This window comes from Salvia miltiorrhiza, chromosome 7, assembly GCF_028751815.1.
Source record: "Salvia miltiorrhiza cultivar Shanhuang (shh) chromosome 7, IMPLAD_Smil_shh, whole genome shotgun sequence".
Taxonomy (NCBI): Eukaryota; Viridiplantae; Streptophyta; class Magnoliopsida; order Lamiales; family Lamiaceae; genus Salvia; species Salvia miltiorrhiza.
Genome location: NC_080393.1, coordinates 38,929,346 through 38,954,883, shown reverse-complemented (window position 1 = coordinate 38,954,883; position 25,538 = coordinate 38,929,346). Strand labels below are relative to the sequence as shown.

At 38.1% G+C, this 25,538-nt stretch overlaps 1 protein-coding gene and 1 long non-coding RNA gene across 3 annotated transcripts; both read right to left on the bottom strand.

The window, feature by feature from the left end:
• Positions 1 to 1,688: 1,688 nt before the first annotated feature.
• Positions 1,689 to 3,851, bottom strand: LOC130992888 (large ribosomal RNA subunit accumulation protein YCED homolog 2, chloroplastic). 2 transcript variants are annotated; one of them, XM_057917648.1, is made up of 7 exons: positions 3,565 to 3,851; positions 3,298 to 3,462; positions 2,848 to 2,937; positions 2,648 to 2,743; positions 2,121 to 2,201; positions 1,965 to 2,010; positions 1,689 to 1,856 (listed from the first exon to the last, which is right to left on the bottom strand). In XM_057917648.1, the coding sequence occupies exons 1-7, from the start codon at positions 3,703 to 3,705 to the stop codon at positions 1,774 to 1,776; spliced, it is 702 nt and encodes a 233-aa protein (XP_057773631.1). In that variant the 5' UTR covers positions 3,706 to 3,851; the 3' UTR covers positions 1,689 to 1,773. The 2 variants fall into 2 exon arrangements, with proteins under 2 accessions (XP_057773631.1, XP_057773630.1); XM_057917647.1 differs by having other exon boundaries at positions 3,298 to 3,468; positions 3,565 to 3,813.
• Positions 3,852 to 8,830: 4,979 nt separating this feature from the next.
• On the bottom strand, positions 8,831 to 16,196 carry LOC130992914 (uncharacterized). The gene is made up of 2 exons (XR_009091474.1): positions 15,697 to 16,196; positions 8,831 to 9,395 (listed from the first exon to the last, which is right to left on the bottom strand). It is a non-coding gene; the product is annotated as an uncharacterized LOC130992914 (long non-coding RNA).
• Positions 16,197 to 25,538: the final 9,342 nt, after the last annotated feature.

Sequence of the window (25,538 nt, the reverse complement as noted above, 5' to 3'; positions counted from 1 at the left end):
GCTTCTTCCACCATAAAAACAGAGTTTATAGCATTCTATGAGGCATCAAATAATGGAATATGGTTGCGAAATTCTGTCATTGGGATGTACATTTTAGAAAATGTAGAAAGACCACTCAAGTTATTTTGTGACAATAAGTTGACAATTTTATATTCCAACAACATGAGCTCTTCAAAATGAAAGCATATTGACATAAAGTTTCATGTTGTCAAAGAAAGAGTTAAAAATAAATAGTTATAGATAAAGCACATTGGGACAAACTCCATGATGACGGATCCGTTCACAAAAGGTTTACCACCAAAGGTCTTTCATGAGCACATTGCTCGTATGGGTATAATATATCACTTGATGATATCATATTTTAGTGGGAGTTTGTATTTAGATTTGCTTTATATAAACACTTCTTCGGATATTTTCTACATAAATAAAGTGTTGAGTATTTTCACCTATTTAGTGACCTAACTTAAGTTTAAAGAGGACCAGTCGAAAATAAATATGTTTGCTTAACATTGCATGTTATTTTTGTATTACCTTTGATCTATGTCGTTTTACTATATTTGTATATGTGATCCTTGATGAGTTTAGTGATGATTAATATGACGAAAACTGCTTTGATTCTATATATATGTTGTTAATAGATGTAATGTTAAGACATATATTCCATGATAGTAGATTCAGAGCTCATAAAGTTGTACATTTATCAGGTTATATATATGTTTCCCAAGCGGAGATTGTTAATCCAATAATTTTATGGGCAAATATACAGTTAATGTATATGCTATTTTAATATATATGGTAAATGTTATATTTATTACTCCATCCGTTCTCATAAAATATATCCACTTTTAAATTACACGGGTTTTAATAGAGTGATTGAATGTGTTGTGAATGGAGTAAGGATCCACTTTACTGTGAGTGAAAAACTTATCAAAAATAGTCTGGATACATTTTGTGATGATGTACGAAAATGACAAATTAAATACATTTTATAAGGACAGAGGGAGTATTTGATGAGGGGCCAAATAACAAATAAGTCGTAGTTGATTGGTTATTTCCTAACCAATGTGTCTGTTCATAAGCACCTCTTCGCGAACAAACATGATCTGGTCCCCAAGAAGCATACACCATTCTCAGTATTTTCTATTCCTTATTAATAAAAAATATACGCAATAGAAAAATCTGTACTCTTGGAAGATCAAACATGTGGGTAAACTTCATCTATGGCTACAGGTTAGTGTTTATGCTTTATTTATGTTTCCTCGAATTATCATCGTAAAGTTGAATATAGGATTTATTTATGATCTAAAGATTTTCCTATATTATATGATTTACTTCTAACATTAAAGTTACAAATCACAACTAGTTATCTTGATTGTGAATTCGAGTTCTAAATATATATAGATTTGTTGTGAATTCAAATTTTAAAACTATAATTCATGACTAGCTAGGAATAGTCTTTGGTTGTGGATTTTAGTTTTAAAACTAAAATTCACAATTAGACATAGTCTTGATTGTGAATTTGAGTTAAAAAATTTAAGTTTTCAACTAAAAAATTAATAAATAATTTTTAAGTTGTTTATATAAAGGATAAAATGTAAGTGTGACTCATTTTTAAAAACTGAACATGACTTTTATTTACCTGAATTCATTTAAACCGCTGCCTACATATATATATGACATGATTAGGCTTCTGGGGAACTGTGAGCCAATTTCATCTCCAACTTAGCACTATTGTACCAACGACTATAATATTTACAGAAAATATGATGAGATCTATGTAAGTTCGTGCCTCTTCTTCAATTCCAAAAGCTTGTGCCACCTTCGATCGATCGACGGTGCATTCCTTGCACCTAAATCTGATGATCATATATATTAATTCCAATAAGCCACTTAGTTAATCTCAACTTCGACATATGAAGTCAACCTTAAAAATGTAGATATCAAGTGAGGGAAATTGTGCTTACGGTGTAATTTGGGTTCAGCCTTCTCACAAGTGTCCGAGCAAGTTTCCTGAAAAATTAAAATAAAAAACATTTTCCAGCATCGTATATATAAGAATAGATTTTTGTGTGACACGACACAAGCATTCATTTGTATCGAGCATTAAACAAATAAATTACTTTAACTGAAGTGGCGAGCCGAACGGTATCTTGTATCAAGGAATCAAGATCAGCTTCGTATCCAGGTTTCACATAAATAACCTGTAAATATATACAATCAACGGTAAATATCACTTTAAACCCCAAATTATTTTGTACTATCAATTATATCTAAAATTATTGAAAATAATTTTTTAAACCTTGAACTATCAATTTTGTATCAATTGTACCCTTTATCTATTTTTCATCCTTTGAATTTTTAATGAGTAATGCATATAATCACGTTGTGTTATATAATATAGGTCAAAAAAGAATGATTCTAAATATATTGTGGTATCCGGTGAGCCACATCAAATTTTAAAGTTAGAAAAATGAACGAATGACACAATTGATACAAAATTGATAGCGCAAAAATAATTTGAAATTTAAAGTGATATTTAGAATCAAAATGCATGTGACGTAATTAATCATGTATGTCACTATATTTGATGTAGATATTATTTAATTAATTATTACTGAAATAAATAGCAAGATATTGCAAAACTTACGGAAGGATCATCTCCGCCAATATCCGGAAGTTGATTAGATGAGTCCCTAATTGTTCTCGTTGATGGGAGAATCCACACTTTAAATGTGGAGCTAATCTGACATACAAATTATACGGTTAATAATATAAATAATCAATTAACAATGAAATCTTTTGAACTGTGTTGTGTGTGTGTGAGAGAGAGATGATGATGAGGCATACATCTCTGAGGTATGGAGAGCAGCAATTGCAACATTTTCTGGTGAATGATGTGCTGATTCTTCCTTCTACTGACAGCCCAAAACCAGCATGCTATGCCACAATTGGTTTCAAAATCTTGTTATTTCCACCTTGTTGTTTATTAGGGGATTAAAATGATAATGAAATTAAGAGATCCTCAGCAGCACTTAAGAGAAATATTTATTTTTATAAATAAATCCGTTAAAAATTGATATTTGAAAGTGAAATATACGAGTATAGAATAATACAAGGATGTATTGAAAGAAATTTGAAAAGTAGCTAGAGGAAATTTTAAGATGTGTTTTACCAATTGTTTGTAATGGATGATATCACATCTCATGCTATCTCACCATGCTTCATCATCATTAATACAAAATTGAAATTTATTAACATAATTAAGATTGAGTTGTATGCATTAATTATATATATTACCTTTTGAACAGAAAGGGCGATGGAAACATTAGTATCTTTGTGAACATCATCGAGATCAAGTAGCTGTAGGTCTCGCAAGGAAAATAAATACTCAGAATTCCATTTTCCATGCCATTTCGCTTCCGCCGTTGATATCGAGATCAAACGCGGCTTACTCTTCTTCTTCTGCACCTTAATTAGTTGGTAATTGCATTTACCAATTAATTAATAGTATTTCATCTCGCGCAGCACAAAATTTGAATTAAGGAGTTAGCTAGCTAGTCGTACCGTTGGAAATTCATTTCTTCTGGCAGAATTAGCAGAAGCTGTTGAGGCGGAGATGAGTTTGTGATGATCTGATGATGAAAATCTGTTGATTATGTTAGCTGAAGATGACGAGACCCAACGCCCACCTCCAACTCCAACCATCTCTCTCTCTCCTCTTTCTCTCTCTTACAACCCCAGTTTCATCACCTTATCTTCCTACAGCCCCGGTGGCACTAAAGCCAACATTCATAAAGTGGATGCGAATACATTGTTCAATTAATTAATTAATCAGGTGTTTAAAATTTGTTGCTTGTTCCATTTCTTATTTTGTTTATTTTAAAACCTTTTCTTATGATAACGGTTGGATAACTTCAAATTCATATCGAGTACAATAAATTAAATTGTATTTACATCCAAAAGGAACATATATGGATAAGCTTTGTATATTTTCCATGTAGAATAAAAACAAAATAAAATAATTAATAGCTATTTTCCTATAATAAATTAGTCTTTGCAATGCACGATAAACGTTTTTATATTTTATATTTATATAAATTTGATACCAACTTAATTACTCCCTCCGTCCCTGAAATGGCTTCCTCTTTGGGGACGGCACGAGTTTTAAGGAAAAGTTGTAAAGTATATTGATAGTAGAGGAAAAGTGTTATGATTATTATTGAAAGTTGTGAAAAGGTGTTATAATTAGTATTGTAAGTAGTGAAAAGTAAAAAGTAAGAATAAATAAAATATTATTAGTGATGAGGTAGTTGTCCAAAAATGAAAAGAAAGAAAGATGAAGTTATTTGGGGGACGTCCCAAAAAAGAAAAAGAGGTAGTTATTCCAGGGACGAAGGGAGTATCATATTTATAAATATAATAAAAATATTAATCTGACTGAACATATTTGAACTGAATATTGAAAATATAAAAAAAAATAAAGAAGGTTTCACAATAATAAAAATGGATATTATGAAAAGGCAAAAAAGTTAAAAATAAAAGTAAAAAATAAAAAATAGATTTCAAAAAAAAAAAAAAGATAAGAGATGAGAAAGAGCTTTTTTTTAATTATAATCTTTAAATAAACATAACTTTTACATTTTAATTCAAATATTTATATAAAATATATCAAATTAAAGTTTTTTATCATGATCTGTAATTTGGTATGCATATTGAATATTTTACTATAGTTAATCGAATTTCACAATTAAAAAAAAAAGTAAAAGAAGATGATAAAGAAAAAAGAAAAGAAAAGATATATATAATTTATAAATAAAACTTCAATTTTATTATAATTACAAACTAATCATTCAATTTTAAAATCAATTTGAAATTGATTTCAGATTGAAATCTTGCATTTTAAATAGAGTTAATATATAAAACTATCCACTTTCATATTGTAAAGATAAAAATTGTCCACTAAGATAAAAATAATAAAAACTGTCCACTTTTTAATTGAAAAGACAGAAATACCCTCCTTTAAAAATATGTACTCTCTCTTTCTCTCGTTCTCTTCTCTCTCTCCACTCTCTTTCTCTCTCTTCTCCCTCCCGGTACACTCCCTTCCCCCTTCTCTCTCTCTCTATCTCTCCCTTCCTCCCTTCGAGCTCAGATCACCGGCGAAGCGCCGCCGCCTCGGCCTCGTTGCCTCCGCCATCTCTCTATCGCTGTACTCTCTCTCTCTCCCTCTCCCTCTCGCCGCCCGTCTGCCGCGCCGCCGCCACTCAATCTCCGGCAATCACAGCGGCAGCACCGCATAGCCACCATCACCGCGACGCCTCTTTCTCTCGATTCTGACTTGGAGTCGTCGGATTCAATTTGTGGAAAAACGCAGCCGCAGTTGCGGTGGTAGATCTCCGGCAATCGCAGCGGCAGCGCTGCACAACCACCACCACCGCGACGCCTCTATCTATCTCTCGCTCTCGATTCTAACTTGGAGTCGTCGGATTCAACTTGTGGAGAGCATAGATCTGGTGGCTTTGGGGTGGTTGAAGTGGAAAGGGAAGAGTCGGCGGCTGGGGTGTTGTCTTCGACATCTTGCTCCAGATCTGCAGTGCTTTGTGTCAAAGCTTGATGTTTGCGATATGTTTGTTTGTAAGTTTACTATATTTTTTGAAATTCTTTTTTTTTTCCTTCTTTTTCTGGGTAGTAAATTGTATTTATAATGGGTTATAAATAGTTCATACATACAACTTGATTCTTTTGTATTTGAATTTCTATATTTTTGATTGTTTGAATCTTTTTTCCGAAGTTTTGAGTGTACAAATTGGAAGTTGTTGCTTTTGTATATTTGAATGCATATGGTTGACAGTTGGGTTGGAAAATCTGTTGTTGTTGGATAAATGACAGAGCTTATACAACCTGTCTCAAGAATTTCATGTATATTAGTTCTCTTTGAATTTGTTTTATTGACAGATTCGCTGTGATCCAGCTGGAATTCTTATATTAAAGAACATCATATAAGTCTTGTTGAGTTTGGAGGGATATTTGTCCTTGAATTTATTTTATTTAGAAGAAAGTAAAAAGTGAGGCAGAAGTTTAGGTAGGCTGGATTGAGATTTGGTGAAATTGGATAAAGAAATAGATATTATTTAGAATTTTGTTTTAAAGAGAAATTTGAGGAAGAGTTAAATTCAATTTGAATTTAATAAAAAAATTATAAGTAGTGAAGAAATTGATGAAAATCACGTAATTTTGTACAATTGTTTTGAATTCACAACTTAATGTTCTTTAATTCACAACTAGATCTATGAATTCACAATTAAATGTTCATAAATTCACAACTAGATCTATGAATTCATAACCAGCTCGATAAATTCACAATTTAATGTTCTTAAATTCACAATCAGCTCTATGAATTCACAACTTAATAATCTTGAATTCACAACCAAATCTATGAATTCACAACTAAAACTCGAATTCACAACTAAAATAAATTCAAACTTTAAAAATTCAAATTCACAACTACTTGAATTCACAACCAAAATAAATTCTTGTTGTGAATTAAATTCTGGTTGTGAATTCAACTGATTGTGAATTCACAATCAAAAAATTCTGATTTGTGAATTAAATTTAGGTTGTGAATTCACAACCAAAAAAATCTGGTTGTGAATTAAATTTTGATTGTGAATTCGACTGGTTGTGAATTAACAAACAAAAAATTCTGATTGTGAATTCGATTGGTTGTGAATTGCGGGATTTTTTAAAGGGGTGATGTAAAGTGGACATTTTTTAAATTTTTAATGTGAAGGGTATTTTGGTAACAGTGGACATTTTTTAAGTTTTTTATTTTAGTGGACATTTTTTATCTTTACAATATGAAAGTGGCCATTTTAAAAATCCACTCTTTTTAATATAGTATATATTACATAATTTATTGGAAAACTGATTTCCTCTGTCCCAATAATAATAGAGTGTATTTTGATAATAGTCACTTTAAAATTAGTAAATTTAAAAATTGTCTACTGAAATAAAAAATTTAGAAGTCAACTAATTTGAGTTTTAGAGAGAGCGGCGAATTTAAATCGACAGGAGAAAAAAAGAAACACACTGCAATACTTAACGTGGTTAAGTCCACGCTAGGATACATGCACTAAGAATCACTGCTCAGATTAAAACACGTGGAAGTGACTTTTTAGAAGTGGACCCACCGGTCGAACCCTTGAAACCGGATTTTTTTCATCCAAAAATCGAAATGAAGCCGGTTCTCTGACTCTAGTTTTTTTCCTCGAGTTCCGCCCAGGTAGGGTTCCTGTTCCAAATGATGAATTCGCGCGCTACAATTCGATATTGAATTGTATCGAATTGTAACGAAACATAGTGAATTTGGTTTAGAATTTTTTTGACATTTTTATATGTTCTTCGTTTCTTTCATTTACGTGAAATATGTTATTGGTTCAATTTTACAGAATTTTTCTTTGTTTAGTATTGATGATTTTGTTCTTAAATTTTTGTTGTGTTTTAGAGGGGAGACACTTACAGCAATGCTAGGGATTTGATGTTCACGATTCCCGATCGCGAATTCTGAGGTGATGGTTTGAAGTTTACTGAATTGCCCTTATCATTTTGCCTTCCTTCCAATGGGGTCGTTCTTTTTTGTCTATAATGCCCACCTGGGTAATGGTATACTTGCCTTATGTATCTTGCTGGAGCATGAATCTTCAGTTTTAGTTTGCTTGGTGATTTTGGCGATTTGTTGTGGTAGGCGGTAGTGAAGGTGAAAGTGAGGAACAAATTGTATATTCTGTGAAGCAGCATTCTGTGTTTTGAACCCGCAGCCATGAACCATAGAGGTTCGTCATCTATTTTTGTTTTTTTTTGTAAGTTTTTTTTAGCTCCCTTTTTTTGATTTTGTGTATCCTGACAACACTTGATGATAATAATGCCTTGCGTTGTACTTTATTTTAATATGTTTGTGTTTGGTCGATTGTTACTTGAGAGGATTCATAATGTCAACATGTTGAGTTTATGCTTTGTGAAGTCTAGAAATTGTAGTTAAATTGCAATGAAGGCAACGTGGATATGTAGTTAACTTGGACTGTAGCAAACGTGGATATGTGTATTGTTGTTTTTGGTCTTTTGTGGTAAATGACAAAAATGGCAGTAGAGATGGTCCTAAATTTGAAAAGGTGCAGTTTAGTGTAACATTTATTGTATGTTATATTGTAAACTTTCTTTGATCTTATTGATGAAAACTTTTTGTTTTCGTTTTAATGCTTAGGTGCTCTAGTATCCGTGAGATGTCATCTATGGTATTTGAACTTGATACGAAAGTATCTCTGCGCTGAAAACTTGAGTCATATTAGACGTTCTTGCTTTGGATCTTTGTTTGAGATAAAAGAATTTGAGTTTCAGGGTCAGTTATATAATGTCATGTGTAGGCATTTGGTTAGTGGGTCAGTTAAAATGATGGTACTCCAATACAGAATAGGTAATCACTTGGTCGATTTTGGACCAGCTCATTTTGCCCTAATTACTGGCCTACCGTTCAATGGCATTATAACTCTCCCCGAACGATCGTCTTTCCACGAAACTGTGTTTGGTGGTCAACGCTATTTGCGTCTAATAAGCATCGAGAATAGGTTCATTAGAGAGTGCAAACTGACAGGTGGTGTAATACCCCGTTTCCCCAAGCTAAGTTTAGAATAATTTTGAACTTAGAAGCTAAGATGATTCACGTCGGATAAAAGAAAAATGAATTATTTTAAATTCCAACAAAAAAGATTTACAAAAGTATTTGTAAATTAAGTTATTAAATTATATGCATTGCATATTATATTGTGTTCAAGTATTTGAAAATACGGTGAGCTTATCAAGTAGCAAAACCGAAAAGAATATCTTTTACAGATATACAAAGGATTTAATTACATTCATATTACAATTTTACTACTCAAGCCTACACTATTGCATAAAGTATGAAAGCAATACATATATACTTATTCATGCATACACATACACGCATGTGTTAGTACAAAAGATATCCCCAAATCTTCATCCATCCGCTGCCACCCTTAGCCTGCACCTCCCTTCTTCCTTTCAAGCAAAGTCAAGCTCATAGTACACTAGCTTGTCAACTCAGCCACCCTACACTCCACCTGCAGCCCCTCCTTCTTGCTTGTCATAGGAGAGGTAGCTACCAATATCCCCCTTTAAACCAAATCAGCTAGCAACTTCCTTCACCATTCTACACTAACCCCACGAGGAGAGCATGAGAACTTCACTCATTTCTGCAAGCATCCAAGTAAATTCTCATTCGCCATCCTCACCACCAAAGGCAAAAGAAGCAGAGAAAAACCAACAAGCACATATCATTGTCTTTCAAAGGTTTCATCTTGAACACCTACATCTATTTCGTTCTGCATATGATTTAAACACTTCTCAAATCTATTTCAGCAAACCACACGAGTTTATACACGTTGTTAATGATATGATCCTTGCCGATCGATCGAACACAACGCACGCGGAAGACTGAACTTGAACGGAAAGGATGGAAATCCCAAAACCTCTGAATCTAACCCACGGAATGATATAGGCGACTGAATGCCCTATACCCCAACGTGATGTTGACGCAGCAACTCGGGGACGCTGAATGACACCCGACGAGGGTTGGTTGACTCACCGTTACGTCGATAATTGAATTCGTCTTGAAATAATTAAGAGGAATTCGGAATTCTCAAGAGAGAAATAAAACTCACAAGTTTATTGATAAAAGTATGCTAATTTTCGTCCAACATGTTGCAGCCATATATATAGGCAAAACTAAACCTAGTCTAATAAGGAAACAACTTAAAAACAAGCCCTAATAGGCCAAACAAGGCCCTTACTTTAAAAATCCAAAAATAACAAGCCCTTTAAGCTAATGGGCTGCGAAAAATAACAATACTGAAATAAATAAATGAAGTCTTCAAAATAAATAAAATCTTCAAGCTTCGGCCCACTCGCATGTAATGAGATTAATTAAGCACGGGCTCAATTCGCCAACTCCACAATCTCCAATTGGCTTCTTGATCAACTCTTGCTTCCAAACTTCTTCAACTAAGATCATCAAGCTCTCCTTGAACTTCTTGGCTCGAGCTCTTGTAACTGGACCAACAGGAACATGCACCGGGTCTTGCACCAACGAACCTTGGGCTGCATCATTCCCCTCCTCTTGAAGAGGATTTGTCCTCAAATCCAAAGCATCACCTACATCAAAAGGACTCAAATCAGTCACATTAAAAGAAGCACTCACATTATACTCACCTGGTAAGTCCAACTTGTAGGCATTGTCATGGATGCGCTCCAACACTTGAAATGGCCCGTCGCCTCTAGGAAGTAATTTGGATCTCCGCTGCAATGGAAACCTTTCCTTGCGCATGTGCAGCCATACCCAATCACCGGGCTCAAACACTACTTTGCGACGTCCTTGGTTGGCTCGCTCGGCATACTGCTTCGTGCGCCTCTCAATATTCATCCTTGCCTTCTCATGAATCTGCTTCACAAAATCAGCCTTTTTCTTTCCATCAAGGTTAGTATACTCATGCTCAGGTAATGGAGATAAATCCAATGGAGTCAAAGGATTAAATCCATACACAATCTCAAATGGCGAAAATTGAGTAGCAGAATGAACAGAACGATTATAAGCAAACTCAACATGAGGCAAACAATCTTCCCAAGACTTAATGTTCTTCTTGATAATAGCTCTAAGCAAAGTAGACAAAGTCCTATTCACTACCTCTGTTTGACCATCAGTTTGTGGATGACAAGTAGTAGAAAACAAAAGTTTAGTACCCAACTTACACCACAAAGTCTTCCAAAAGTAGCTCAAGAACTTCGAATCCCTATTAGAAACAATAGTCCTAGGCATGCCATGCAATCTAACAATCTCTCTAAAGAATAGATCAGCTACATGAGATGCATCATCAGATTTATGACATGGAATAAAATGTGCCATCTTAGAAAATCGATCAACAACCACAAAGATGGAATCTCGACCACGCTTAGTCCTAGGCAAACCTAACACAAAATCCATAGAAATATCAATCCAAGGTGCTGTAGGAATAGGCAATGGTGTATACAATCCATGGGAACTCACCCTAGACTTAGCTTGTTTACATGTAACACATCGACCACAAATTCTCTCAACATCACGTTTCATATGAGGCCAAAAGAAATGCTCATGCAGAACAGCTAAAGTCTTAGCAATGCCAAAATGTCCCATCAAACCTCCACCATGAGACTCAAGCAATAACAACTCACGTAAAGAACATTTAGGAACACATAACTTATTCTTCCTAAAAAGATAGTCATCATGCCTAAAATACTCTCCACTAGCAGCTCGCGCACATGCTAGATAAATCTCACCAAAATCACTATCATGCTCATACAAACTCTTGATACACTCAAAACCAAGCAACTTAGCATCTAAGGTAGAGATCAAGGCATACCTCCGAGAAAGTGCGTCAGCCACCACATTCTCTTTACCTTGCTTGTATTTGATGACGTAGGGAAACGTCTCAATGAACTCCATCCACCTCGCATGCCGCTTGTTCAACTTGTGCTGCCCCTTCAAGTGTTTCAACGACTCATGATCCATGTGAATGATGAACTCATTGGGCCACAAGTAGTGCTGCCACGTTTGCAAAGCTCTCACCAATGCGTACAGCTCCTTATCATACGTGGGATAACTCAACGTCGCCCCGTTTAGCTTCTCGCTGAAGTACGCAATGGGTCGTCTCTCTTGCATCAACACTGCACCAATACCAACACCAGAAGCATCACATTCAATCTCAAAAGATTTGGAAAAATTAGGAAGAGATAATACCGGGGCGTGGGTCAATTTGTATTTCAATTGCTGAAACGCATCCTCTTGCGCCTTGCCCCACTTAAACTCCACATTCTTCTTGATGACTTCCGTCAAAGGTGCTGCAACACTGCTAAAATGAGGCACGAATCGCCTGTAGAAGCTAGCAAGTCCATGAAAGCTTCGAACTGCTGCAACGTTCGTCGGCGTTGGCCACTCTTGGATAGCTCGTATCTTCTCCTCATCAACCTGTACACCCTGTGCACTAACAACAAAACCAAGAAACACAAGCTTGTCCGTACCGAAAATACACTTCTTAAGGTTAGCAAACAACTTTTCCTTGCGAAGCACATCCATAACAGACCTCAAATGTTCAACATGCTCATCATGATTCTGGCTATAAATGAGGATATCATCAAAGTAGACAACAACAAATCTGCCAATGAAAGAACGCAAAACATGATTCATAAGACGCATGAACGTACTAGGCGCATTAGTCAAACCAAAAGGCATAACTAACCACTCATACAAACCAAGTTTTGTCTTAAAAGCAGTTTTCCATTCATCACCTTCCTTAATCCTAATCTGATGGTATCCACTACGCAAATCGATCTTAGAAAAAACACAAGAACCATGCAACTCATCTAGCATATCATCTAAACGAGGGATAAGATGGCGATACTTTACCGTGATGTTATTGATGGCTCGGCAATCACAGCACATCCTCAAAGACGAGTCCTTCTTTGGTACAAGTAGAACGGGTACCGCACAAGGACTCAAGCTCTCCCTCACATGCCCTTTGGCCAATAACTCGCCAATTTGCCTCTCCAACTTCTTTGTCTCCTCCGGATTGGTTCGGTAAGCTGGTCGGTTCGGCAGTGTAGCGCCGGGCACAAAGTCAATCTGATGCTCAATTCCTCGAATTGGTGGTAAACCGGCAGGTGTATCGTCGGAAAAAAACATCATCAAACTCCTGCAAAACAGAACGAATAGAAGGGGGTAGAGAAGAGAGATCGTTAGTAATAACCAAGTTTTCCTGATATCGCAACAGCATGATCGGCCTCTCCTCCTGTACACACCACTTCAAATCACTAGCCCTAGCAAGAAAGGACTTATGAATCAACCCATTCTCCTTCTTCTCCACGGGCTGCTCCTTTTTCCATTGATTCCCTTTTGACGAGGAACCACTAGAAATTGGTTGCGATTGCCTCCAATTGCCCTGATTCTGGCGCTGGTTGCCGCTGTTGTTACCCCTCCTCTTGAGTTGATTCTCGATCTTTATGGCCATGTGAACCATGTCCTCCAACTCAACGTAGTGCTGCAACTCCACCTTATCACGAATATCCCAATGCAAACCAACTAAGAATCTCGCCATGGTCGCCTCTCGCTCCTCCACCACATTGGCTCGAATCATGGCAACCTCCATCTCCTTATAATACTCATCTACACTCCGACTGCCTTGCCTCAAAGTCTGCAACTTGTTGAAAAGCTCGCGGTAGTAATGATTCGGCACAAAACGCTTCCTCATCACAGCCTTCATCTCCTGCCAAGTCTGAATAGGCGGCTCACTGTTTCTCCTTCTACTCGTCACCATCTGATCCCACCAAACGAGTGCATAATCGGAGAACTCAATGGCTGCCAACTTCACCTTCTTGAGCTCTGAATAGTTGTGGCAATCGAACATAAGCTCCATCTGTATCATCTACATGCTCCTCATACGGACGGTGGAATCGACCTCCGCCACCACCACGGCCTCCTCGCCCGCGGCGACCTCCTCGTGTGAAAGTGGTCTCTCGAGAATGAGACTGCTCCATCAGCTCGATCTTGTCGTACACTCCCTCGATTTCTGAGTGTAGCATCTTGCCAAATTCTGAGCGAAGTGCCTCCACCACGAGTTTTAACTGTGGATCCATAACAGGGCTATCGCTCAAATCCGCACCCTGTTCATCTTTCTTAGACATAGTGACACAGAAAACAAGAAACGGTTAGTGAAACAAAATAAAAGGACCTCACCACCTCACAAACACTCATGTGTCACTCAAGATGAAATCACTCAGCGCTCGTGTATCACACAATTCAACGGCTTTTTTTTTCACTCTAATAATCTCACTCTCTCGTGCCTTTTTCCGCTCAATTTCTCTCTCAAGGAATCAAATTCCCTCAATCTACCAACTGAACTCAAAAACCAACTGCACCAACGAGATTACCAAACTGTCTCAACGAGAGCACTCGACGAAACGTCCCACAAGAGACCACACCAACAACACTAAACGGATAGGAAAAGATGGAAAAACACCTAAACGAAATCGACGACAACGAGAAAACGCAGACTGAACAACCCAAAAAGTACTGCACAGAAATAAGCTCAAAACGCTCTATACTACCAAAGGACTCCAGAAAACACAACGAGAAATAATCGAAAATCGGAAAAAGTGTACGCAGAAACTTCCCCGAAAGGCTCTATACTACCCAAGGACTCCAGAAAACACAACGAGAAATAATCAAAAGTCGGAAAAAAATGTACGCAGAAACGGCCCCAAATTCTATAGAGCCCCAAAATGTACGCAGAAACGGCCCCAAAAAAATGTACGCAGATACGATGCCAGTGAACTGTAGGAACAAGATGCTGCAATAAAAATTTTCGAAAATTCTATACTTTTTTTTTTTTCGGACCCTAACAGACTATATGTTCTGAAAAAAAAAAAGAAAATTCAAGAACCAAACGAAATATGACGTATGGATTTATATGGATGTGTGTAAGTCGTATGATGATGGATGTGTATAAGCGTGTATGTTTATGAGTAATTCAGACCACGCAGGTATCTTAATTCGAAAGATATTATGGTATTGAAATCCCAGCAGAACAAAAAAATCAGACGCAGAACACGGAAACCCTAAAATTCTACCCTTGACACAGAAACGAAAAAAAACGAAACCTGGATACGAAACGCGGCTCTGGTGCCAAATGATATGATCCTTGCCGATCGATCGAACACAACGCACGCGGAAGACTGAACTTGAACGGAAAGGATGGAAATCCCAAAACCTCTGAATCTAACCCACGGAATGATATAGGCGACTGAATGCCCTATACCCCAACGTGATGTTGACGCAGCAACTCGGGGACGCTGAATGACACCCGGCGAGGGTTGGTTGACTCGCCGTTACGTCGATAATTGAATTCGTCTTGAAATAATTAAGAGGAATTCGGAATTCTCAAGAGAGAAATAAAACTCACAAGTTTATTGATAAAAGTATGCTAATTTTCGTCCAACATGTTGCAGCCATATATATAGGCAAAACTAAACCTAGTCTAATAAGGAAACAACTTAAAAACAAGCCCTAATAGGCCAAACAAGGCCCTTACTTTAAAAATCCGAAAATAACAAGCCCTTTAAGCTAATGGGCTGCGAAAAATAACAATACTGAAATAAATAAATGAAGTCTTCAAAATAAATAAAATCTTCAAGCTTCGGCCCACTCGCATGTAATGAGATTAATTAAGCACGGGTTCAATTCGCCAACTCCACAATCTCCAATTGGCTTCTTGATCAACTCTTGCTTCCAAACTTCTTCAACTAAGATCATCAAGCTCTCCTTGAACTTCTTGGCTCGAGCTCTTGTAACTGGACCAACAGGAACATGCACCGGGTCTTGCACCAACGAACCTTGGGCTGTATCAGTTAAGCAGTAGATTCATGACATATCATATGAGCATAACCATCTCATCATTTCTGTATGTATATATATATTTTTGAATGGGAGCTATACTATACTCAGTTATACAAGTTTGAATGATTTAAAGAAAGAATTTTTATGAGTTTACTTTCAACTTTGGGCTGTTGTGTCGAGTTGGGTAAGGAAGAAGAGTTTACCTCATTGTGGTTTAGAGTCGAGAGGTGGAGGGAGGTCAGGACGGCGGCGGCAGTCTGCTCCATCTACTGCTGTCGGTCGGAGTCAGGGAGGCGGAGGTGGTGGCTTGGCGCCACTGTTGTCCGCCGGTCGGAGTGAGCAGAGGGTAGAGGGAGATGGGCGACTGCTTCGATGGTTGTGTGTGTGAGCCTTGACCTTGGCTGTTGTCGGAGAAGGAGAGAACAAGGGTTGGGGCGGTGGCTAGATTAGGCTAGGTTTTTGCAGAGGGAGGCCAGGGCGCGGCGGCCCTGCCGCTGTCGCTCGGCCACAGACGGAGGGAGAGAAGAGAGGAGGCTAAGGGCGACTGGATTGGAGTGGCTAGGGTTCAGGCGCAGCAGCGGCTCGTCGCTGCTGTAGTCGCTGGAAGATAGGAGAATAGAGGGACTAGGGTTCCGATCAGTCGAGGGTGATGTTGAGGATGACCGGAGACGACGCGCGTCGGCGGCTCCTCGCCGGAGGAGGGGGCTTCTTTGAATGGGGTGGAAGGATTGGGCCATTTTTATTTCAATTGGGCTCAGTTTGTTTAAAAGGATGTTGGGCCTTCATTTATTTAAAATTGTGGGCTGCCTCCTATTAATTAATGGAACTATTACTTAGTTTAATTAATTTATTTAAAGAGTAATTTGCATAATAATATTACCTTATTATTATGTGCATATTTTAAGTAATTACTTATTATATGATTAAAGTATAACATGAGTTGTGCATTCGCATCATGATTTAAATTGGTTTTCACAAATTCAATTATGAAACAAAAATCGAGTAAGGATATTGTTGGTGTTCTTAACTCAAGGATTTTAGTTTTCAATTATTTATTCATTAAATTTTGAAAACCCTGCTACGTGAATCATAGAATGTTAAGCACATTACCTTGACTTAAGATTAGATTCAGGAGACCTATTAAGACTATAGATTTCTTGTAGGCTTTGTGGATCAAGGGGATTAGCGCTGCTTTTCCAATATGAGTTTATGTGATTATGATCTTCAGGCTTTGCCTAATCAGGTGGGCTTACTTTTCAAATGTATAAAGTATGATTGAGTTATTAAGCTCTAAATATTTCAATGAAATGCAAACTGCTTATCCAATAAAATATTTATGTGCATTCTGCTCTGTTTAAGGCTCGCAAAGTTAATCAATTGAGGTTCTCTTATGATCTAACACGTTGTTTGAGAATTGTGTACACTTGTTAGTTGACTCGGTGGGTTGATCTCCATCGGGCTCTAACCAGAGGCGTTATAAGGTGCTCGGCTGGATGTGTTCCGGAGCATGTGAAATATAAGGGCCTGTCTGGGTAGCATTCTGAGGTCAAAGTAAACTTGTCTGGGTTACGCCCTCAGTTCAAGTAAGCAGGAGACAAAGATCCGTCAGTGGCTAAAAGGTCCGGGATCACAGCGAGTAACAGAAAGGGGGTGTGATATGTGCGCACAAATGAAAGAAATTATTTTAACATGCTTAGAAGTTCTTTCACTTTAAAACCTTCTAAGTTATGTCAAGTATGATTGGATAAACTGTCTTTACAAAAATATGAAATATTTCAGAAAATGCATGCCCACTAAGTACATTAGTACTTAGCCCAAAAATACTTTCAAATGTTTTCAGGTTGGCTGGCTGGTGCTGACGGGACGGAGCTGAGGCTAGGGTTAAATTCCTATTTTAGACTTCCGCTGTAGCAATCACTCATATCCGTCTTTTGTTATCCCAACTTAAGATCTTCATGATTAAATTTCAAATGATATACTTGACCGAGCTCATACTCTCCACTACTGAATTTATGCTAATGAATGTCGGTTGTCAGAAGCATGAAACAAAACTCGTGATCCAAAGGGGCATAGCCCGACTTTAAATCCTATTTCGATTTTTAACAAGGTTTTTTCCTTGTTTATTTCTATGAATTATTCACACTTCGATTATATTTATTCCTTCAAGAATTGGGGTGTGACAGGTGGTAATTCTGAAACTAGTTTAAAGTTGGGATATTTATATCTAGTATATGGTTTGTTAGTGTTGAAGGATAGGACGCAGAAGAACCTTGAGCTTGATTATATCCATCTAATGGATGACCTTGAACGGTTTCTTCGTTATCCTTGAGGTAGAATAGCGTATGATTTCTTGGTCCCTCGTACCTATAATGCCAGAAAACTTTTGTTGAAACGTGAAACAAATGAAAATAAGTTGACGGTTGAGGCGTACGAATTTGTGTATGCATTACAAGCGTGGGCATATGAGATTATGCCCTCGTTGGCTGCCTTTTGTGGCAAACGAGTAACTGAGCAAGAGGATCGTATTCCAAGATTGCAACGCTGGTCTTCTGATTATGGGTTTTTCTTTGATGACTTGTGGCGTCATTTTTTACCTAGTTCAAGAACTCCTCTGGTAGGTTTTGATTTTGAAGTATATCGATATTTCCTTTGATTTATGTTCGAGTTGTTGTTTAATAAGGAAAATTTATTTGTAATTATTTAGGTCCCCATCATTGTATCTGCCAAGGAATATGAACTGATGGAGCAGCTCGGTATTCCTTCAAGCTTTCATCTCGCTTCACCGACTCCAGTTTTTCCAAAAAAGAGTTTGACTCGAAAGAGACGGCTAACGTACGACGACGTTGAAATATTGGATTTAACGGAGGAATCAAAGAACATTCCCTTGAGCATGCTAAGCGAAATGTTGGTGAGAAGAAGGTTTTACCTGTTGATCCGCGCCGTTCAAGTCGTTTGGGTGGCAAAAGGCAGAATATAGCATCAAAGAAGTCCATTGGTGTGGATGATTCTGGTGAAAATGCACCCTCAAGCCCTGCACTATCTAAAAACACAGTGAAAGATTTCAAAGGTTCGGCGAAAGATGCCCATGTGAAGAATGTGAGCAGCTTAGTTTTATTTTATGTTTGCATGTGAAATCTGATTTCTGACTTTATAAATTTCTTCTTTGTATACCAGGCGTTTGTGATATTGTTGATGGAGTTGATTAGCAAAGTGGAAAAGTTAGATGAAAAGTTAGCGATGCTAGATGTGAAAATCGACATTGGGAATTCGACTCTACCCGAGGTGGTCCTTGAGGGTATTCGAAGTTTCTTCAACCACCAGGCAACCAGTCAGCCCCAAAAGTGCCATGGCGAGAACGGAATCCCAGTTCAGAAACGGGAAGAAATGAAAAGCAATGAAGATGTGCATGTGGTCCACGGTGAATCCTCAACCTTTCAGAATCTTGATCCATTTTTGGGTAAAATGGGGCATCCACAGAAGGGTCCAAACGCGGTATGGTCTTTCAATGACTTGTTGAATGAAGATTCGTTGGTGTTGAATGAAGATTCGTTGGTATTGAATGATTGTAACTATAAGGTGGGTGTGAAGCCGATTCCTTTGACTGATAATCCGGTCAAGAAGTCATCGATTGATGGTGAAGAGATGACCAAATCTGAAGGCCATAAAGCTACTTCCTTCTTATCACGGGCTACAACTTGTTTTGGACAAACATCGAATACAATGGTGAGAAATAGGGAGAACCTCTCTTCCTTTGCGGCAGACTCCCTGTCTTCCCTTAATATTGGGTGCTCCACATCATATACCATTCCCAAGGCCGAGAATACGTCTAAGGATGACAACCATTTTGATCCTTCAGACTTTGAATTCAACTATGTGGAATTGAATCCTTTCCTGCGATGGAAAGAGGCAACTGCTGGTGGTGATCGGCAAGAAACATTGATACTTCATTTCCCGCCGAATATTATTTTATTTGTAATTGCAACCTTCCCTGTTAACTCATCGTTGAATCTTTAAAACTTGTAGACGATATGATCGGAGGCTCCCCATAAAAATGTTGCGAGTCGCAGACCATGAGTGGTTTGATGGCATCTTAGAACCAAACGGATGGCTAGAGAGTGAGGTAAGAATCCTATTAGGTTATTTAGACTTCTTAATTTTTTATCCCTTTTATTAAATTTTAACAAATCTATGCAGCATATTAATGCCCTCATCTATCTGCTTCTTGCCGAATTCAACAAAGATTTAGCGAATCCCGTATTTCGGGATTGGTCGTGCATGGAGATGGTTTGTTGGGTAAGTTTATTTTCCCATGTTTGCTTGATTTGTCCTTATTAAATATACATCATTGAAGGTCATACATTATGTTTCCTTTTTAGTAGATGTAACGTTAGTTCTACCCATTCAGAATTCTAAAAATGATTTAGTATCTCACTTTGATTACAATTCCACTTATGTTTTTTTTGTTGGTGTAACATATATCCAGTTATTTCCTCATTGAACTACTTAGTTTATTTTTATTTGGTTGTTTACAATCTGATTTTCAACTGGAAGTAATTAATAATTTGCGATATTAAGATGGAAATCACTACTTATTAGATGTGGTATGGAATCCACAGTTAGAAGATTGAACCACAACATTTACCTTTGTGTTTATTGACATAATTTGCAGTTATCTACGCAATTCAGAATTTAGGTATCCCTTGTACACTTTAAATCATTTTCGTTTAATTTTTATTGAGGTTTTCTGGAACATTAACTTATTTGCATTGATTTTGTTGTATTTAAATATATTCATAGATGGCATTGCGAAGTGATGATCTAGAGGAAATGGTGGGTACGATGATGCCGTAAGTCCGCGGCACTCTTCCCTTTGTAGGTGGTCATGAATGGGTTTTGGCGAGACGTGTGTTTGGTGTGGCTCACATCAATGGCAACCACTCGTGTTTTTATGAGATTTGTATCCCCGACCAAGTAATTATAGTTTATGACTCGCTGAACACAAATTGGGTTAATGTAGAAGCCCATTTTGCCAATGTCCGCAAGAACCTCCCTATCTTATGCCGTTTGGGCAGATTGTGGGAGAGGTGCCACTATTCGAGCGCCATTAAGGAGATTTGGGAGTGGTGAAGTTTGAGAACCCACCCCAACAAACAAATCATAGTTATTGCGGAATAATGGCTATGAAATACATGGAATGTTGTGCATATGGGGTACCTATTGATCGCATAAAGCCCGAACGTGGTGGAATCTTCCAACACCGATATGTTGTGAGGCTGTTTGAAGCTTCTTATCAAGTTTGACTTGACCAAGTGTTGCTTAATTTTTGAAGATAATTGAACTCTCCATAATTTTTTGAATGATTTTTGAGTGGGTAGTTGATAGCGTAGTAGGCTGTAATTTTTTTGGAAACGCTCATTCTTCATAGCTTTGTATTTGGTTTTGGTCTTCACATTTCTATTAGGCCAAAACCAAAGTTATGAGTAGAGCTATTTCATTAGTACAAATGCTTGTAAATATGGCAGCCATCCACTATACAATTTGTCATTATTAGGCTTACACAGCTGCTTGAATGAAGTATATTAGTAATCAATTATTTGTTTTATTTCCGTGAAATGAATGTTTGTAATTTGTGTTTATTCGTATCATGTAGTTGTTGAATATTATTAACCCTTGACTGAAGTATGTGCAAGTACTATTGAGCCTACTAATTTCGAAGAAACCACTATATATTTGATGTTTTTTTTTTTTGCTTGTTTTGTTGTGATTTGTGGCTCTTATAATTGGCTATTTGTGGTATGTCTTTGGAATCTAATTCCTTCGACTTTGGCTTGTAGTACTTGATCTCCACTTCATCACGCATTCAAGATAACAGAACTCATATAAAATTTTAAAATTAGTGTAGGTTCTTTATGACAGAAAGCACCAAAAAACATACACATCAAATGAGTTGGTATTAATTATTGATCTATGTGGCTATATATGTGCCTTCCTTTTACTCAGAAACTAACACTTAAACAATGAAACCAAAACCAATTTTCCAAAGTGAGGTTCATTATGTGAAGCCATGGTCCCGTATCATAGAGCTACTCGTCTTAACTAAATTAGAGTGTGCTAAAAAAGCTGGGAAATGGGAATTCGGAGATCATGTTGGTAATATGGCGATATATTGTTGAGAATATTTGCAAAGAGTTAACAGACCATCCGTACTTGTTGGAAATTCCTAAAGAAAAGTACCATGCGAAAGTTAATGAATGGTGGTGTAGATTTTATCGTTTTCACTCGTTTGCTATAGATCTATCCTGGCAACAAATTGGAGAAGTAAGATTTAAAACATTTTAGAGCTTTAATATGTTTGCCGTATTTTTATAATTTTTTTTTAGGAAAAGCCACACTTGTTATGTTACATGGAGGAAGGGGAAGCAAACTGGGATATATTGAAGAGTCTCTTCTATGAGGAAGGGATTTATTCCAATTCTGATGATGATGAGTAAGCAACGAGCCCTTGTTTACTTCAATTAAGTATAAGTGTGTTATGTTTTTTAATTTTCTTATTTTAATTTTCTTAAAAGCACCAGTTCAGTTTATGTATATATTTTCGAACTTATTGTTGCTTGTACTTCATCTAATTTATTTTATATTTGAGTAAGCAAATATGGTTTCTACATGTTTATCCATTTGCTGGATTAAAATTAAGTCCACATACATGTAATTTTTTTAGTAAGCGTCTGCCACCTTTGATTTTCAAATACTTATGCGTGTTTTATAGGCAAAATCAGTTAATTGGAATATGTATATCCAGTGCACAATTAACCAACAGTTCACAATACACAGCTGCATGACACAAATACATATGTGAATGTATCATAATAATTTCACAGTATCATAGTAGGTAAGTAATAGGTTATGCTGAAGATTTCTACTCTGACTCTGGCTCTGGATCAAACGCTGATTCTGACTCTGACTTACCAGAGCAGACCGTAGAACACCAAGACACGAAGGAGGAAGCCAGCTCTGACTTTGCTGACCGATCAGAGCAAAATACAAACAAGGAGAAGGAAGAGATGATGCAAATCAATATGGAGTACATGGGAGATTTCACCAGGCCCGTCATAGGGGACACTAACACCCCGGCTATTGTGCTCCCTACCGCCGTCCGAAACTATAATTTGAAGCCGAATGACTCCAGCTTGTTACCTCTGTTCCACGGGATGCCGAGTGAAGACGCACTGCAATTCATTCGTGATTTCTGCACGCAAGTTCAAACCATCCCACTGCTGAATCTTACGGAGGATCAACTTAAGCTCAAGTGTTTCCCATATGCTCTTAAGGATAGGGCAAGGACGTGGATGCTAACTCTGCCGCCCAACTCCATCACCACTTGGGGAGAAGCTTGTGAGAAGTTCAGGCTAAAGTATTATCCGAGCCACAAGACACAGGAGCTAAGAACGCAAATTATGGACTTCACCCAAGGATCGGACGAGCCCTTACGTGAAGCTTGGGAAAGATTTCAAGAACTCCTCTGCCAGTGCCCACAACATCAATTTACCAATGTTGATGAGGAGTGATATGTGCATAGTAGGGAAATGGTGTAAACCAGAGAAGTCATCCTCGCCAGAGGAGGCGTATCTGCCAGAGAGGTCATCCTCGCCAGAGGAGTCGTGCTTACCAGAGGAGTCACCTCCGCCAGAGACGTCAACATCGCCAGAGAAGACGCCCTCGCCAGAGAAGACATTTTCACCAGAGGAGTTGTGCTTACCAGAGGAGTCACCTCCGCCAGAGACATCAACATCGCCAGAGAAGACGCCCTCGCCAGAGAAGACATTTTCACCAGAGGAGTCACTAAAAGCGCGGGGAGGTCTCCCGCGTAAAACCGAAATTACTATCTTACCCTTCAATGTATTAAAGGGGCTTAAGCCCAATTATCTTAGGGAATGGGCTTGAGGCCCTAAGGATTATTTACATGCTTATAAATAGAGACTTAGTAGTAGGTTATGGGGGATCATCTCATTATTATTCATTCATCTCTTGTAAAATGTAATTCTCTCGGAGTATAGTGAAAAAACCCCAAAAACACCCCGTGGACGTAGGTCTTCTCGACCGAACCACGTAAATCCGGTGTCGTTTACTGCTTTCTAGTTTAGGTGTTGGTAGTTGATTCACCAACTGGCGCCGTCTGTGGGAAATTGAGCTTAAGGCGTGAGTTTCAATCTGACATTCTTCTCGATTTTCGGAATTTCCAGATTCAGATTACTGTTCATCGGGGTTACTGTTCACCGGTGAAAGTTACTGTTCATCACCGATTACTATTCATCGAAAAGAAATTGGGGATTTGGGTTACTGTTTATCACGGTTCATCGGAGCTGGGTTACTGTTAATCAATAATGGGATCGGGACCACACGCCGCCGCCGTGCTCGTCGCCGGACATCAGTCGTCAGAGAAAGATGGATCTAAATCCAGTTGCCTCGGATCTCGAAGCTAAACCAACATCCATCGCTACAGATCTAAAAAAAATACCCATTCAATCGAAAGGAAATCCGGACTCCTTCCTTCATTTTCAGAAAATCACACCAGCGGTTGCCGCCGCGAACCACCGCGTTGCCTTTTCTCGGTTCCGTCGCACCTATTCTCCACCGCCACCCGCGCGACTTCTTCCGGCAGTAGTCATCACCGTCGTCTGACCCAGCTGCGCCGCAGTCCAGTGAAAGCCGGCGACATGGGATCCACGGCGGATCCGCTCAACTTCTATTTTCAATTTCTTAAATCCGAACACATTTTGGATGATTTTCTCCCTGAAATTGAGGGTTCTGACTTCCTTATTTTGTTGTGAATGAAAATGTGCAGGCTGCTTGCATGATTGCCATTTGGGATTCCATATCAGAAACTGCAGTTACTTCGTGGTGGTGATGCAGTTACTCCAAGCAGCCAGCAGCGCCGCCCCTCGCCCTTGTCGCTGCTCTGCCCGGCAGAGTAGCCAGCGCCACTTCTCTGCTCAGCCGAGGGCGACACAACTCGTCATTTTCCTCTTCTTAAACCGGTGAACGGTCAATCTTGCCTCCGACGCAGATCGAGGCCTAACTTCTTCCCTGCTCAGGTGGCCCACCGTCGACCAGAGGCTGCTCGATCAGCCATTCAGTTCAAGACGTCAAGCCTCGACATAGCGTCGATTTCTGTCGGAGCCGCTATTTAGGGAATTTCTCTATCAATGATAACTTGTTGGTTGGTAATGGGGCTGGATCGAGCTCTGCTCTCCCATCATCAAATTTTTGGGTGAGGTTCAACTTCCAGGTTCCTCATATCCAATGATTACCGGGTGTTTAAATTAACTTTACATGAGATTGTCATTGTGATTTTGCATGAGATTTGTTGGGACTAATCTGGGCACTACATTTAAATTTCATCGTATGAATTTGTAATTCGACATTGATTGATTTCCTGATGTATGAACGAATTCTATAATTGCTGATTTTTCTAATAACTAATGGTATGACTACTGAGATGCTGCGTGTTGCTCACCATTCAAACTCAAGGGACTTGGTCTGTTCAATTATGGGATGGACTTTTGGGAGTGTGATTTAGTCATCTATGATTATGTTCCCATTTTTTTTTTTTTTTTTTTTTGTGAGGTTATGCTGCTTTTGAGTTATATGTGTACAGAATGGGATAAAGACTAATAGATTCTGTAAATTTACTTGTTGTCGAGATACTTGAATGTTGTTGGCTTGAAATTTATCAAGTGCTAAGGCCTTTAATGGCTGAGAACTGGGGTTTTATTTTATCAAGAGTATGCTGCCAACATTATGATGTTTATGAATTATGGGATTCAAGGGTTCAACTATTTGCATCATTTGTTTACAGCCCCGTCTCAGGGGGCTTTCATATTTATACTAATATCTGTGCCTAAGAGATCTTGTAGCACAGAGCAATTAAATTTGGGAAAGCTTCGAACAAAACATGGGAACCGCCATAACATGAAAACGGTAAACCACTTGTAAGTGGTAATTCAGGTACTTCGTTGAACTTTATCTCGTGGAAGCATATGAGCAT